The sequence below is a fragment of the Oreochromis niloticus genome, linkage group LG18 (assembly GCF_001858045.2).
Source record: "Oreochromis niloticus isolate F11D_XX linkage group LG18, O_niloticus_UMD_NMBU, whole genome shotgun sequence".
NCBI classification, from domain to species: Eukaryota; Metazoa; Chordata; class Actinopteri; order Cichliformes; family Cichlidae; genus Oreochromis; species Oreochromis niloticus.
In genome coordinates, this window is record NC_031982.2 from 12,373,763 (window position 1) to 12,390,664 (window position 16,902).

A 16,902-nucleotide genomic window follows, 5' to 3' on the forward strand; every position below is an offset into this window, starting at 1 on the left:
TGGGAACTGTACCCAGAGGAAACACACTCTCCCCTCTATACCTCTCCTCTCTCTCTCACTGCTTCCATCTGTGGGGAATAGTGCTAAATAAGGACGTGAAGAGTTGAAACATGCGTTAACAGTTTCTCAGTCCTTGGCCTGCTTTTTCTCTTTTCCTCTTAGGGTTTGTTCACACGGTTCAACCCACTGCACCAGACTCAGCCATACAATGTCCCGTCACTTCAAAGCCACCTTTATGTCCTCTGGTTTTGTTGCTTCAAAAGGCACAAACGCCACCTTGGTGTTAAGGTGGCGTTTGGCAGCTCGTCTTATGTGTGGCGAGTGATCAGCCATCGCAGAAGAAGAGCTTTGCGACTGTGCATGAATAGACACTATCTGGGTCAGTGTTGTGTGGGTATGTAGATGGGGACTACGTGTGTATGGAGGATATAGCGAGAGCCTAAGCCTTTGTGATTTCATGTCATTTATTCAAACACAAAAGAGAGGAGATGAGAAAGAGGGAGAGGGGAAAAGGGATGGAGTTAAGGAGGGACATGTGAGAGAGAGGAGATAAAGGAGAATAAAGGAGTAATGAAGGAAAATGTGGCTGTCATTAACCAAATAAATGAACAGGGAAGTCAGACAGCCAGTGCAGCAGAAAGGCACGCACTCGTACAGACAGGCAGAAGGACAGAAAACTGGCCTCCACTTGGCACATGTATCCGTTTGTCCTTTAAGAACATCTGGATCGTAATAACACCCTGCTTCCTAACACTTCTGGAGCTTGCTGCCCCCGTGCCTGCAGCAGCGTGCACACGTACACTTCATATACTGTATGCACACAAAAATCTTCTGACTAGCTGTCTAAATCCTTCTGTTAGCCGCCCACTACCTTCCTATCCGCACCTACATGCTCTCAAGCTCCCTGAGCTGCCAGCATGAGAGCAGCAATGAAATAAGAGGTGTGTGTGTGTTTGTGTGTGTACATGTGTGTGAGACATAACATACAGTAGGGAGCTCTTGACCTTCAAAAGTCTGTATCTGATCAAAATAAAATGCTTGCTTTACCCACTGCTTCAACTGTCCACATTAGCCATTCACACATGCACACACACCCACTCTTCTGCTGTTGAGGGTAGAGGGAATAAAAAAAAGAGGTACTGAGCTTTCAGCATACACATGCGTGCACACATAAACACACACACACAAAAGCTCAGTCTCTTTCATAGGTGTGAAGATTAGCCTTTCCCTGTGTCTGCTCCCTCTTTAGACCTTTCATTATGAAGGGAGGACTGAAATCCTCTTATGAGATATAAAGTGTAAAATTCTATTGTACATATGCTTCTGAGCATTATGCATTTTCCTGATACTTATGCATGTCCAAAAGTCTTGGAATATCTCCATGGAGCCCTTTCCCCAAACGTCTGATGGGTCTGATTCACTGAACGCCTGAGTCGGGAGGATTTTTATTTATGCGTTGACTGACTTTTGGACACTATGTATGAAAGAACAAATGACAAATTTGTTCCAATGACAAATTGGATCAACAGCAATTTGTCTTTATTACAAGCACTTCAAAAAAGCTTTTGTTTGCAGGATTCAGTTGTTGAGCAAAGATTTCAGTTTTGATCTCTTTGCATCCTCAGTGATACCAAACATGGTTACCTCCATTCAAAAATGCCCAAAAAACAAACAGCTTTGCATATAAGCACCTACATAACACCTGACATGTTTTACTATTTTGTTTATTCATCGATTGTAAGAAATCCATCCATCCATCCATCCATCCATCCATCCATCCATCCATCCATCCATCCATCCATCCACTGTAACCCCAGGACACCTGGGACAGGCTGTCACCTCACTTCTCTAGACTTTGAAGTGGTGTATCAAGAGATATAACAAGTTATTTATTGAGTTTGAGAAGCTTGTGTAGGGGATTTTATTATCTTTGATTAATTTTCAGTCTTTATGCTAAGTTAAACAGTTTATACTCTTTTATTAATGAGTCTAACGATTAAAATATTCTGTGTAGCAACCCAGTGTCTCTGTAGTGATAAGTGATCAGATAATTCACACCAAATCAGATGCACATTGGTCTCATTCCTCAGTATTTCGCGCTTTGGTTTCGATCCAATTGGAGAAGTGAAAAGAACAGCAGGAGAGCTGAGTGGAATCAGTATGAGGAGTGTGGTGTTACTTTGAAAAGTTCCTCTTGTAAACTACTTCATGGCAGCATCAAAAACGCAAATGAATAAGACAAGGGGAAAAAAAAGACTATCAGACAAGTGGACGGACAGACGTGTGATGCTGACCCGTATTATTTTCAGCTCAGAAAGAAGGAGAGAAGAGGAAGGCAGGAAAACTTGCGTTGAGATGACATGTGTCTGCCCTCCTTCAATTCGTCTCCTCCATCTCTCCACATCTGAGGCAGTAATTGGTGCTGTCAGACCCACAGAGAAGGACAGAGCACACGAGCGCACACATAGATGACACAGCTACATACATACACACCCACACACACTCCTGCCCTTCAGCATGTACCCCCAGGGCTTAAAGCAGGAGAGGTTTGAGAGGAGTATTCACTACATCCCCTACTAGCTATGAAAGACAGAGACAACAGGAGAGGGCAAGGGAGTATGCAGTGAAAATAGAGGGGATAGAAGAAAACAGTGGCAGACAGAAACAGAGAGGGCGAGCAGGACTAGAATGCACAAGAGACAAAGGCACATAGAATAAAGAAAGCAGGAGAAGGAAAGAGGAGGGAGTGGAGGAGCGAGGCTTTGGCTACGCAGACAGAGGCTTCTGCATGGGGTGGAGAGAGACGGAGTTGAACTGACAAGGTAGTGCGAAAGCTACACAGAGGGAGAGAAGGAGAGAGAGGGCGATTATGCAACTTCAGTAGTGACAAAGCAGATGAGTATGATTTCTTGAGACTGAGCAAAGGAGTTAAAGGCCATTGCAGCAACACTGCTTTTAGTGCATGGCTGAAAACAGAGTGCATCCACTGCCATAGCCAGTAACCTGAATCAAAATTTTTAATGAAGGTGATCTAGGTCAGTACTAAAGGTTAGTCAGTTCATTCTTGGTAGATGGTCCCTTTTGTGTTTAAACTTTATATTAAAAGCCCCATAGGTTTCTTGTTTAAAAAAAATAGAGGGGGTATAAGACAGTGTCTTCAAGAATGAACAATCAAGAATAAACTTTCATTCATCGTATTGGTTATCACAACATGGAATATTTTAGTCTATGAAAAAAAATGTTCCAGGGACTTTTGAAAGAAATTCCTTTGAAAAGTTGATACCTCTAAAAGTATTGTTTCTTGGGTCTTTCTCAGAAACAGAAGGTGAAGGTACCGAATTACACAGTTTACTTCCAGGAAATCTCAGAAGAAATTATTCGACCTGTAAAAGTAAAGCAAATAAATCTTTGTCCCTGATTTTAATGACTGTCTTTAATAGGACTGGATAAGAGTGAGTGCCACAGGCAAGTTAGCAAAAGCCAAAAAGCATTACCGTTAATTTGTTTTGGTCCTTTAATGAGATTTCCAGGCAATAAAAAGAACATGGAGTCATATATCATCACTGTCGCATTAATTATGATAACTCAGTAAAAATATATCAAGATGATAGAAGACTGTTTACATCTCAACCTCGTGGTTTGTTTTTGCTTATGTTATTCAAAATTAAGACCACAATTCCCATGAATACCGCTGTATCCCATTCCACAGTCTGTTGATATGTGTGCTGTTTATCCTGGACGACGTATTTCCCTTTTTGTCATGAAACAATCTGCCGGATTTAATCTAGTACAGTGCCCTCGATTAACAAGATCAAAACACACATATCCATACATTTAAACACACTTAGCTTCACAGTCTCTCCGGGGAACGGGAAGCATTGGGTTGGAAAAGGGAAGAAGAGAAAGATGAACCCATGATCTATAAATGTTTAACAAGTGCAGACAGAGGAGATAAGGGCTGCTAGGAGGAGAAGTGAGACAGAAAGAAAAATGGTGAGGTGGAAAAAAAAAAGAAGACAATGGCAGAGGAGGCGGGTGGGGAGCAAAATGGGTGGCTTGTCAAAGACGAGAGGTGGAGAACAGTCCCATAATAGAAGGAGACATCACAAAAAAGGTTAGAAAATAGACAAGGGGAGGGGAAAGAGACAGAAATTGTGAAAAAAAAAGCTGTAATTGGAGGTGCCTGGTGTTTGTCTAACACAGAGGGGCTAGTAATGATTCCATTAGCGCTTTGCACCGTGAGAAAGAAAAAGACAGAAAAACAGAGAGAAAGGAAGGCAGAGGGAAAGAATGACAGAGAGAGAAAAAGAGAAGCCAAAGACAAGGAAAAGATTCACAGGGAACACAGGACGATATAACGGTGAATGTCAAAGGTGCTAAATGGTAGAAAAGAAAAAAACAAGCACACGCAAAAGGAACAAGAAGGAAGGAGAGAATTGAAGACATCCATTAAATGGCTCGCTCACTTGCGCTACAATGACAATTACAAAATGCCCTCCTGATGCTCTCCCCCCAAACCTCACCTCTTCATCTCTTTGTGTGACAGCAAACGAGAGCGGATGATTTAAATGCATTAGCAGAGTGTGTTTTCCCTATGGAAGACCTCCAGACCTCCAGACTGTTTCAGGCCAGGAACCTTTTGTTTGGAGCTGATGCAGAGCGCTGAGAGGACCCTTTAAAAGCCTGGCTGTTGTTCTCTCAGGAACACATTAAAGTGCAACGTACTGAGTTGATGTACTTTTTTTGTTGTGTGTCCTCTCATGTCTTTTGTGAATCCGCTTGCTAAAATGAGGCTGATTACGGATGCAGCCGCATTAGCTGGCTAAGTGAATTCTGACAAGGTAAGGTGATAGTATGAAAATAGAAGCATGTTCGTGCAAACGCAGCACAGGCACAAAGTTATTTAAAACAAAAGAAAGCCGGTTTCCAGGGAGTGAATTTTTGGCATTATTGTGTTTGGCTGATATGTTTGGCTGACACTCGTGGGACAGCGAATTCTCCTGCTGTATGAGGAAATTTCATTGCTATGCAAATCCTTCCCATGATCCTACAAAAAAAAATGTTTTTCCTAATACCGAGTAGGTGGCGCAGACATTCCTGCGGGAGAGAAGCTCCAATTCACCACAAAGGAATTAAAATCTATTGAAAATTTTTATTTTTTTATTTCTTTTTTGTTCCCAGAATAATTGCTACATATGAGCTGAATACAGAAACCTGGCTTTCCTTCCCATGTTGAACGCAGTGGACACCTGTTTTCCCTGCATCTCTGGTGACCCTAACCTATTAGACATGGGCCGTATACATTTCCTGACATGTGACCTCAGACTGTCAATAAGACTCCGTCATTACCTCTGCACACAATTGCAGCACACACACATACGTGCGCACACAAAAGCTAGACTGTTTAGACTTTAGAGTTTAAGCCAGCTTGTTAAATGCTCCTTTATTACTCTATTTATTCTCTCTGGAGTGAGAAGAGTCAAGAATCTAGCCGACGAGGTCACGGAGATCACTGAGGTCAAGCACCCTGCTGTGTCAGACTGGCTTTAAATAGTTTTTAGTACTGTGACAAAGACCTGCATAGTGTAATCATCTGCCAGCCAGCTCACCTGTCAAACAACTACAGTGTGTACGTTTACAAGACGGACATGTAGCTCAACAGTCTGCGTTTCATGATTGAGATGCAGCTCAAGTTCTGCCACAATCTGCGCACATAGTCTGCAAACTGCAGAGTACAGCTTGTTCTTATTCACTTGTCTCTAAGGTCCAACTGCCAAGTTTTCTGGGCGTCTTGGCTGCTGCTTCTCCCAAACAACTGAAATTGCATTATGCGCACCGATTTCAAGTCTGCAGTGATGAATATCTATGATTCCATTTTCTTTTCGGCGAGGAAGTGAGCCCGTAGGGACAGGTGACAGCATGAGCTTAATACAGCTTGCTCACTCAAACGCATGCATGCACAGTATGTACACACAAACTCACACATACTGCACACACCATCTGGGGAGTTTTACAACTCAATAATCTGCTTCCTAAGGCATACCTTTTCCTCCCCTCCTGCAACACAACACACATCAATAAGCAGTTTCTCACACACACTCATACTGCTCGCCTCTACTTGAGAAGGGAAAATGAGACGTTCAGCTCTGTCAGACACACACACTCACACACACACACACAAAAGAGGAGATGCCTTAAAGCAACTTCTACTCTTTCCTCTACAAAAGCTGTTTTCGCTGTATTGTGAGGGATGACACACGCACACACACACACACACACACACACACACACACACACACACACACACACACAGTAAAGAAAAAAACGCATTCACACAAAGTGTGTCCCTAACCTAAATACATAGAGTCATTGTCATCCCATCCTCTGTTTCACTGCAAAATTCACTACAGTGCATCTGCATGCAGAGGCAGCCACATAGATATGTGCACACTTTTATACACAACACCACTTCCAAAAAAGTGGGGACACTGTGCAAGATGTGAATAAAAACAGAATAAAATAAACCGGAAATCTTTTAAAACTGCTCACAGTACAGCATAGAAACCATCAACCTTTGAAAGTGAGATACTTCAGTGTTTTGGGAAAATATGAGCTTAATTTGAATTTGATGGCAACAATGTGTCTCAAAAAAGTTGGGACTGAAAGTAGCAGCAAAATGGTGCAGCGAGAGTGCTGACAGGGACTAGAAAGAGAGAGAGCATATCTCTACCAAACTGCCTTTTCTTTATTGGGTCTCTTTTAAATTCAGAATTCTCATTGTTTGCAAGGTTTTGAATAATCAGGCCCTATCTTATCTTAAAGACCTCATAGTATCGTATCACCCCCATTAGAGCACTTCACTCTCAGGCTGCATGCTTACTTGTTGTTCCTAGAGTATTTAAAAGTAGAACAGGAGGCAGAGCCTTCAGCTTTCAGGCTCCTCTTCTGTGGAACAGCTTCCAGTTTGGATTTGGGAGACAGACACATCTCTCTGCATTTAATCATTAGTTATTATTAATCTCTGTCTGTCTTCCACAGTGCGTCTTTGTCCTGTCTTCCTCCACTCACAGCCAATGGCAGAGGTGTCCCTCCATGAGGCTGGTTCAGCTGGGAGTGTCTTTCTAGTAAAAGGGAGTTTTTCATTCCCTCTGTTGCCAAAGCGCTTGCACATAGAGGTCATCTGATTGTCGGGGTGTTCTTTGTATTATTGTATGGTCTTTACTCTACAATATAAAGCACCTTAAGGAAACTTTGTCGTGATTTGCTGCTACATAAATAAAAATTAATTGAATTGAATTGAATTAATCACCAAAACATGTCAGCACCACACTTTTTCCTCATTTGTCCTGTCTCTGTCTGTCTCTCCCACACAAATGCACAAACACTTGCACACTTACATTCTGTCCCCTACATGCCTGAGGACCCCAACCCCACTCACGTTGGCACATGTCCTTGTTCTCCTCGAAGCCTGGTTTGCACACACACCTCCCGATGGGAACCAGCCATCCGCCGTCTGCACTGCAGTACATCTTGGGAGGCTCAAACTCCTCAGAGGCGTTCACACACACACCATGCACCTCAACCAGTGCCGTTTCTCCACCCGTTATTGTGTCAGGAAACTGGGCCAAATTTAGCACAGTGAGTGGACATTTCTTGTAGAAGACCCTCACTGAGACCAGAGCAATGCAGGCGCCCAGGTCCTGGAAGGCCAAGTAGAAACCCTTTTTACTCAAGTTGTTGATGGTCCGCACTTCCGTGTTTAGCTTCATGACACGGTCGCCAACGTCCACCTGTAAACAACAGATATGTTTTACATGTGAGTTTGGTGAATGGGATAATGCAATCTTTAGCAAACTGAGAGCAATTGAAAGTGTTCTTATGCTCTCTCTGTGTGAGTATCCATACCTGTGTAAAGCTCTCATCTGCAGCAATAGTGTCAATCTTGATGTACTGACTTTCCTTGATAAACCACAGGTTTGCATTGTTGGACTCATAGTAGTACATGTTGAATGTCTGCAAAAACAAACAGCATCCATCAGCTTTCGGGCAGTAAAAATCAAAGTTATCACACAAGACAGAACGACGCACGGTTAACCGAGACAGATAAAAAGTATGAGTGGGTCCATCCAATGTGAAATTTTAACAAGGCATCCACTGTTCTGCAGCTCTTCAGCAGCTTGTCTCCATATCTCAGTGCATCTGTCTGGATTGAAAGTCAGCAACGCTGTCTGCAGCTTCATGAGAGCGCAGCTCTAAACTGTCACATTAAGCCCATTATTTATTCTGGAGATGTAGTAAGACTGAAAGGCATATAAGGGACAGACGAACTGAAATGTATACAGAACAGAGCAGTGTTATAAGAGAATGGAGGGCGGGAAAAAGATTAATAAAAAGAACGAAAAAAGCCTGTAGAATAAACTTTGATTTATTCTCCAGCTATTGCTTCGTGTTATTTTTCTGTGTTTCTCCGTTTGTGTTTAGTATTCTGACTGGAAACGGCTGAAAAATAAGTTATTTTGTATTTTTTATAATACAAAACTACCACTAACTACTATACACACACTTCCTTTTGACAGCGCTGTTGATAATACACATGTTAACAACCTTCATATAAGAACAGGAAACACACAGAATGGTGAGGCGATGGTCTTAAATATGCCTTAAATCCTTAAATGTACTTCCATTCATACAGTTCACAGCACAGCAAAAATAAACTGCAATTAATGTGTCTAATTTGTAAATGATTTACTTAGTGGTCTAATTAAGATGTATCTACTAAGTCACACATTCGAGGAGTCAAAGAAAATGCTGTAAATGCTGCCGAGCACAGTGGATAGTCACAGAATATTCTGCAGGAGTGCAAACAACTGCAAACAAAAAACCACTCTACTTGAAATATAACTTACCCGTGTGCTATTGATCTAAAAAAAAAAAAAACACTGAGGAAATGTATTCTTTTTTCTTCTTACTTCACACCAAAAATATTTCAAAGAGCAGACAGCTACACAGCAGAAGCCGTGGAGCCTATCAACACTCAATGTTTTGCTCAGGACGAGTGGGCAAACGGGCAGCATAAATGCAACAGGAGGCCTTAAACACAAACACACACACCAGTTGCATCGGCATTTGTTATCTAACCGAAAAGCCCACATGCTGATCATCTGTTTATGAAGCTTGCTTGTGTGTTATGCTTGTGTGATGCAAACCTCTTTGCAGGTACCAGGGACCCCAGGCAGACTGTTACAGTCTCTTAGGGTGAACTTGATCTCAATGTGGACGCGCTGCGCTTCTTCCCGGCTGATGTGGCGCGTTCTCAGCCAGTTGTTTTGGTTGGCTTCCATGACGTTACACACCTGGTAGGTCCTCATCGGGGTATTCCTCTCATCCATGACACTGATCTCCTCCCACTGAGAATAAGAAACAGGAGGTAAATAGAGATGATTTATAATGACGTTTTTATTTGCTAGTTTAGCTTTTGAAGCATATTTGGGACATTGCATATTAAAATAATTCCATTATTTAGCTTGGGGGGAAAGAAAGAATTAGGGTAAAAGGAGAAAGATTGCATGAAGCTCCAAAGAAGAGGGAGGGAAGAAAAAAGGAAGAAAATGTGACATGAAGAGAGAGTGAAAGGGGAAGTAAGTGGATGAGTGATGAGGGGATAGAGGAAGGAAAAGAGAAGTGATGAGGGCTGCTGAGAAGTATTTGTGTTAAAGGAGAAATCTCTTTAACTAAAACATAAATTTCAAATCAAAGAGCAAGTGAACGTGAAACTGAGTCAGGGTGACGCTCAGCAGCACTGGGCCCAGGCTGACAACAGCACCACTCCCTTTCATCGTTAGCGCGTGGACAAAGAGGATCTCAGTTTAAAGACTGGTTACAGGGAAACTGGGTCTAAGTTCAATGAACTGTGGTTTAGTGCAAAGCAACACTGCTCTGCAAGTTCTGTTTTCATGTCTGGGTGACTATGAGTGATGATCTGTGTCAAGATCACTGAAGGACTGTCTTTGTCTATGCTGCACGTGTTCGCAAAGTGGGTATGTTTTTCCTGAAGTGAACGGGCGATTTAACGCTTAAGAGGTAGACGTGTGTGTGAGACGTGCAGAGAGAGAGAGAGAGGAAGACAGAGAAGGAGAAAGAGAAGGAGTAGGTAGGACAGAGCTACTTTGTCTCCCATCATCTACTACCATCTGTTTCCACTTCTGACTAAGGCTGTAATTGAGAACACTTCTCGCATGAGCAGGAAAACATTTCTATCTACTCACACATAGACAAGCACCCACATGCGTATACCACTCTCAGACAGACACACAAAGAAAAAGAACATTTTTATTCCTTAAAGAAAAGGAAAATAAACCAATGCGGTTTCAGTGTCTCAAGATATCTGATCCATTCAAGAGGAAGCTAACTCAATTTTCTTTGACACACACACACACACACACACACACACACACACACACACATACATACAAACTGGATAGGCTCTAGTTTGTGGTTAGGGTTGAAGAGACCACCATCTTTGTTCTGAGCTCCTGTCATCATCTTAAGGCTGAAGCCTTTAAGCTCCAGAGTGACGAGCACATGTTACTTGCACATTCTCGTTACCCAGCCATGTTACACCATACTACAGTATACACAAATACGCTAACCTGTGCGAAATCAACCAACAGTGGACCCAGACCACGACCCACCGAGGTAAACACCAATTATCTCTGACACGTCCCAAAAGTCCAGAGAAATAAAGAAGAGACGGGCAAGGAAAGAGCAGAGTAAGCAGCAAAAATGCAAAGAGAAACTTTCAGACAAGCAAAGTCCAAGCTGAGGTTGAATTCTTGAGGTTAATCTGATGTGACAGCCCAACAACCCGGCAAAAGCCTGACGCATTTCACCTCGAAGTCCTGAGCACTAAAACAGAGCCACATAAAAACACACATTCTCACACACATTTGCGCTCACTCGCCAGCTCTCCTGTGCGCTCAGATGCTTTTAATCTCCACAGCCTCTTCTACTGTGTATGAATTGGAGCTTGAACAAAACCAGCTCTTTCTTGATCCTGACCTTAACAGTACTTCAGCAGACAGAGAAATTCGAAGAAGAAGAAGAAAAAGACAAGAGAATAAGAAAAGAAAAAGAAGAAGAAGAGGCAGAGGATTGTTTAAGCTGCTACAGTCAGCTGACACAAATGTCCCTGACAGCCAGTTAAGAGTTTGGAGATTATACACAGCATAAAGGACGTATTACTGGGCCCGTGCTCGATGATTTTACGAACGCAGCGGCTGAGACTCGCTGTGATCAGCTGCACTCGATTCAACTGAAAGAACAAAAACACAAGACTGGGGGAGGAAAAAAAATGAAGAAAGACGGCGAGAGAAAGAGAGAGAGAGGAATGAATGTTGGTAAATAACAGGCACGGCTGGCAGCTAAATAGATCCATCTGTGCAGAGCGGAGACCAGTCGGACATCACAGGACGGTCACACATACCCACCCACACAAACACACAAAGCTGAGTCCCCGGGGAGGGGTGATTAAAGCATTTATGGCAATAGTCATTGAGGGATAAAAAGGGCTTTATAATGTCTTTGTTTATTTCTTTGTAGGCAGAGATTGGAGTGGCTGGATTGCTGCCACTTCCTGTTGAGCAACTTATTTCCCTGCTTGCAAAGTGTGCTCGTTGTCACTTTTGCCGGGTGTGAGACGCAGTTGTGCTTAGGAAGTTGAGAACAACCGGGTTTTGCTCATTTGCTAATGATACGTCACACAACTGAGAGAAAGTCTCCTAAAAATACAACTGGGGAAACGTTGGGATAGGCTCAAGGGTTTCAGCTTTCTCGTTTAGGACGCACAAACACACATGCACACACAAGTTATAACTATTGCCAGGGCTTTGCTGGCTCAAATTGAAACCCTCCTCCCTGAACTCTTAATCACCTCGGCCAATCAGCGCAGAGCCAACTTGATTGCTTTGAAGTGAAGCAGAGACGTCGGCTCAGCGTTTAGGTTCAACCATTCACCGGCTTAACATAATATCCCTCCTTCTGCAATCATCTGATGGGTACACCTATGAGGACATAATTGGCCGCCAAACTCTGGAACAAGCTCTGGCTTAGCGAGGGGGAGAAAAAAAAAAGGACAAATGACAGGGTAGGGGATAAAAAGTTGAGAAAAAATGGCAGGGGACCAGTGAGGGCTGGGGAGCCTCTGGGGAAGCCGAGAGGCAGTTGGGCCTCCCATTTTCAAACATCATTAAGACATATCTGTTTTGTGTCCCTCGCTGCTTTGTGGTGACAGAAATGGGTCGCTCCACTCAGTCTCAGCCACATCCGGCCCTGCACGGCTTGGATTAAGCGTGACCCGTGAGGGTCAAGTGTGATTTTGGACTAATTCAGGTAGACGTTGGCCTGATATTGGTGGGAATTGCCTCTCACTGAGAATAATCCTCAGGTTTAAAGCTCAAAGGTCAACTAGATAATCCCCCTGATATAAAACACAAGGCATTCTCACCACCCTTGCACATTTTCTCTCCTCTCTGAGTCTCTTATCGCTCTCTATTTCTTCTCTTCTACACAAGTCAGTAAATCTTTACGACATTCATTTTCAGACATATGCAGAATCATCATAAACAAACAGCACTTTTGCCAGCACGATTGGCAGCCCTTGTCTTTTAATGTTGAATGCCACCAGCTGAAAATTAAATAGATATTTTGCAGCTTTACAAATAGAGATACAGTCCGTGACTTGAATTGTGCAGAAATTGCAAGCAGTAACATCTTGTGGCGAGACAGTTTTAGCTTTATTGGATCTTGTAAGAATAAACTTCCAGTGGAAGGCCAAACTGTGCCAGGAGCTACTGTGAAGACTTAAACAGTGCTGACGTGGTGGTTTCCCTGAGGATAGGTGGCAAGGTAAATGCATTTTTTACTCCAAGGACCATCACAATGAAATAGAAAAGTAAAGATTCAGCAACTGTAAAACTTTGGGCTAAAAGGTTTAAAGTAGTAATTTGGCCAATAGCCTGCCTTAAAAGTTTTTCTCAACCAAACAAATTTAGAAAAAACAGAAAACCGATTAAAGCAAGTAACAAAAAACATAACGATAAAGAGCTGACATGAGTTATGTTTCAATCTCACTTGCTTAGTGCTTAAGTGGATAAGTACAAAGTGGGATGAAAAGTGATGCGAGACTTCAAATAAAATTACTTATATCAATTATAAAAGTTTGCCACAATTAAACTGTTGAATTTCGGGTGATTTATAGTGGTTACACTTTGCAAGTCTCTCGTTTTTTAATTTTTGAGGAGTCCTTCAGTTGCACTCCCTTTTATTTGCTCTGTACCTGATTACCCTCAAAAGTCAATAAAGAATAGATTTTTATTTTTGTGGCAACATCATAGCTCACTGCAGAAACTTGTATATTTTCTTAAATTACCAGATGAAAAAGAGCGATCCAGGTGGGAGATAACGTCGGCTCCGTGCACCAAACGACCGCATGAGAGGGGCAATGAAAGCAAAAGATTTTACAAACTAATTTCCGTGATCTGATTAAAGAAGCTGATAAAAAGTAAAGACTCTAAACACTTTTATTTTTCCAAAGTCTCGGGTGGATAAAAGGAGGCTATATTTATAGTATTTATTTCACAGAGGTATTGTGTGGAGACCAGCGTCTCCCCATCTGACAGTCAATGAAAAAAGATATTCAGGATGGGGTACGCTTCACTTTCCAGCCAACACGTTTCTTTGAGGGTAAACTAACAACACGTGTTCACCCCAACCTGAACTACATATTCAATAAAAGTAACTTAAATTAGATTGACCTGCTTAGTTTAGCCACAGATGGAACACATTCTGCTCTTTCTGCAGGGACCGCAGAAAAAATAAAAACATCCACAAACATCTACAATATGACCGCACAATAAGAGCATTTCAATTAAGCGAACTCGATACCCTTGATTGCCTGAGAAAACAACTTTGCCTGGCTCTGCACACATCAGCTGCCTCTCCACTTCACACAACCATGAAACCGCGTGTGGCATCCTGCAATTTAACACACTGATGCTGAATAGTGGAGAGGGAAGACGAGCGAGAGAGAAGTGTGACTCAAGAGGAAATAAAATTAATTCAGTGCCATTCAACACCTCCTGCACTACAGTGACATACAGAATCCGCTCTATTGAATGCACTTCTTCATTCTTCCTCTATAAGCTCTTCCTCTTCTCACTGCTCTGATTCATGATAGCTGCACTCCAAACTCCCGTGGTCCCCCATGACCAAGAAAATCTAGTTATGCAACACACCCACCCTGTAGGCACATGTACACAATGCAGAAACGCTAGGATGCAAACGCCATCTCCTCTTATGTAGGAATATTTGCTCCCCGATCGTGTCCCTTCACTCCATCCCAAAAATCGCAGCCTGTAATAAATGCAGGCTCCAGCACCACAGCGTTTTCAGCGTAGCAGAAATAATTTGTAAATTCCCACTGAAAACTCCCGATTTAGCAAGGACGGCTTATGAACCCAGTGCTCTCTAAAACACACACTCCAGTCCTCCTGCTAGCTTTGAGTCCTTGCCTCTTCCCCTGAAATAATGCAAGCTAACATAACATGCCATCAGATCTTATTTTGTGCCAGATCATATATATATGTGTGTGTGTGTTGCACACTGCAGGTACTCACCCCCTCATTAGGATAAGCCTCCCAGCCCAGATCGGCCAAAGCTGACATTGAGTCCAGCAAAGTAACTGTGACAACACAAGGAAGATAAAAAAAGAAAAACATGTTAACAGATACATACAGGACATTTTTGTGGCATTTGTTGATCCCTGCCTCCTTAAAGAACGACTGATGTTTTCCAGACATGGTGCGGCATGTTTCTCTCTTGAATGTATAACATAACATTATGTCGCATTGTAAGTTTTCCACAAAGACACTTTCAAAATGTGTTCCACAAGGGCATCTTTTGTTGTGTTGGAGTACACCAGCAATGGAATCAGAAGCACTGGTGAACCTATAATTTTAACTCCAAGATTACTGTGGTTGCGCTGCAGCTGTTCCAGTTCAAGGGGACACAAAGTCATTCAATAAAGTCGTAAGAAAGACTGTATTTTACAGTTGAAATTGGCTTCAGACAATATAGTGAGTAGTCAGACGAAAATGCTGGTTACATGTTATATATATTTTCTAAGGCTCACTTTTAAAGTTCAGTCGGTGGCTAGAAGGAGATTATTGTGCTGTTAAGTGCAGGAATAGTACAATAATAATCTGCTTGCCTTTTGATGCTTTATTTTAAGTACATTAGTTGTTATTTGAAGACGTGTGCATGTGTGGTTTACTCTGAATTCAAGGTGCTGTTTCCAGTGTGTGGTCTCTGCATAACAAGAGGAAGTAGAGGGGGGATGCAGGAAGGTGAGAGTGAAAAGTGAGAAGACGCTGTGGCAGGCTGACCTATGGGAGGCACAATGAAAACCTGTTTAGATTGCACAGCACGGTTCTGCACCTGTGTGTGTGTGTGTTTATCACTTGTTAGTAGAGCCTGAGCGATATAGGATTTGTAAGGCTCATACTGATATTTAATTATTTCAAAGTGTGATACATTTTTATCATATTTTTGTTTCTTCTAGACACGTCCCTGCAGATTTCCCTGACATTTGTAATGTGCAGTTATTTAGGAGTTCCTATTAAGAAAATATGCCACAACAATTCATGGATTGCTCTTTTATGCGGTGCCAGACTCTTCCAGACTTGCAGAGAAGTTGCAGCATGCCCTCTTGCAGGCAAAGTATGCAACATCAATGCTCATAACATGGTTGAAGGGTGTCTCTTCTTCATGTTTCTAATTTTCATTTATCAGCTGTTATAAATGCTGATACTGGCTGATACCAATGTATCGCCAAATTGCTAATACCACAGATATATGTTGGTGGTACTTGCTAGTGCATTTATAGATGTGTGGCACTGTTCATTCTTGGCTCACTCAGGTCCTAATCAAGCCTTCAACACTGCTGACCATCAATATTTAATCAGTATCCATCTGCAGAGACTTCTGCTTTGCTCTTTCTTCTCTCTCTCACATATTGTGTGTGCTTCACAGGTTATCCTACCTCCGTGAAAAGGTTTGAATGTATGCTTTAAATCCACAGATCCAAGATCAGCTGTGTGAGTCGCTGATGTGACACAATTTAAACAAGCAGCATCCCTTTTAAGCAGCGCACTTTCATATTCACTCCAATTTTTATAAGGTAGCAGCAGTGACCTGGAAAAACTATTTACCGCTACTGTAAAGTTTGCTCTCCTGAATGCAAATGAGGCTAATCGCTCAATTGAAAAGGGCTGAACGTGTCTGTTTACAAGGCCCTCTGTGTATCCATACTGCTAGTAGGTATAACAAAGGGACTGTAAAATTGGTCCAGCCTCCTCTTTTCCTTCTCTTCTCTTCTTCTTGCGCTCATGCTGCTCATCAGCTCTAACTGAAACCCAGCCGTTCCCCTCAGCTCAGCACACTGTGTGACAGCAGGGAGGCGTGTCATGCTGTATTAATGCGTGTATATATATGTGCACTGTGCGCGTGTCATAGCACACATATCTGCGTGTGTCTGCATGCACTTGCACAAAGCGGTATGCGAGTGAGAAAACAACCACAAAGAAAGCAGCGCGCATGGTATAATGAAGCCGAGAGAGGCGCTGCACAGCGGAGCCGGGGTGAGAGAGAGATAGATTAAATGAGAGGGATGAGACAGAAACAGTGGTGGAGAGGTGCTGCGCAGCGAAAGGTCAGACGGAGCCTCCAGCCCATGGTGTATTTAGAGGAACTAAAGACCATTTAGACTGCTTTGCTCAGTTCATGGGCTTTGGAGTGGCACAGAGAAATGGGACATAATAGTATAATAATATATGATTTCAGAATCCA

General features: G+C 42.5%; 1 protein-coding gene across 2 annotated transcripts in view; it reads right to left on the bottom strand.

Annotated features, from left to right (window-relative positions):
• The window catches only part of epha4b (eph receptor A4b), an 81,525-nt gene that overhangs the window by 52,754 nt on the left and 11,869 nt on the right, over nt 1-16,902 (bottom strand). For both annotated transcript variants that reach the window (XM_005476120.3, XM_005476119.3), the window contains exons 2-5: nt 14,673-14,737; nt 9,207-9,407; nt 7,906-8,013; nt 7,439-7,790 (exon numbers count right to left, since the gene is read on the bottom strand). In XM_005476120.3, the coding sequence (XP_005476177.1) occupies nt 7,439-7,790; nt 7,906-8,013; nt 9,207-9,407; nt 14,673-14,737 (726 nt within the window). The remainder of the gene's footprint in view (nt 1-7,438; nt 7,791-7,905; nt 8,014-9,206; nt 9,408-14,672; nt 14,738-16,902) is intronic.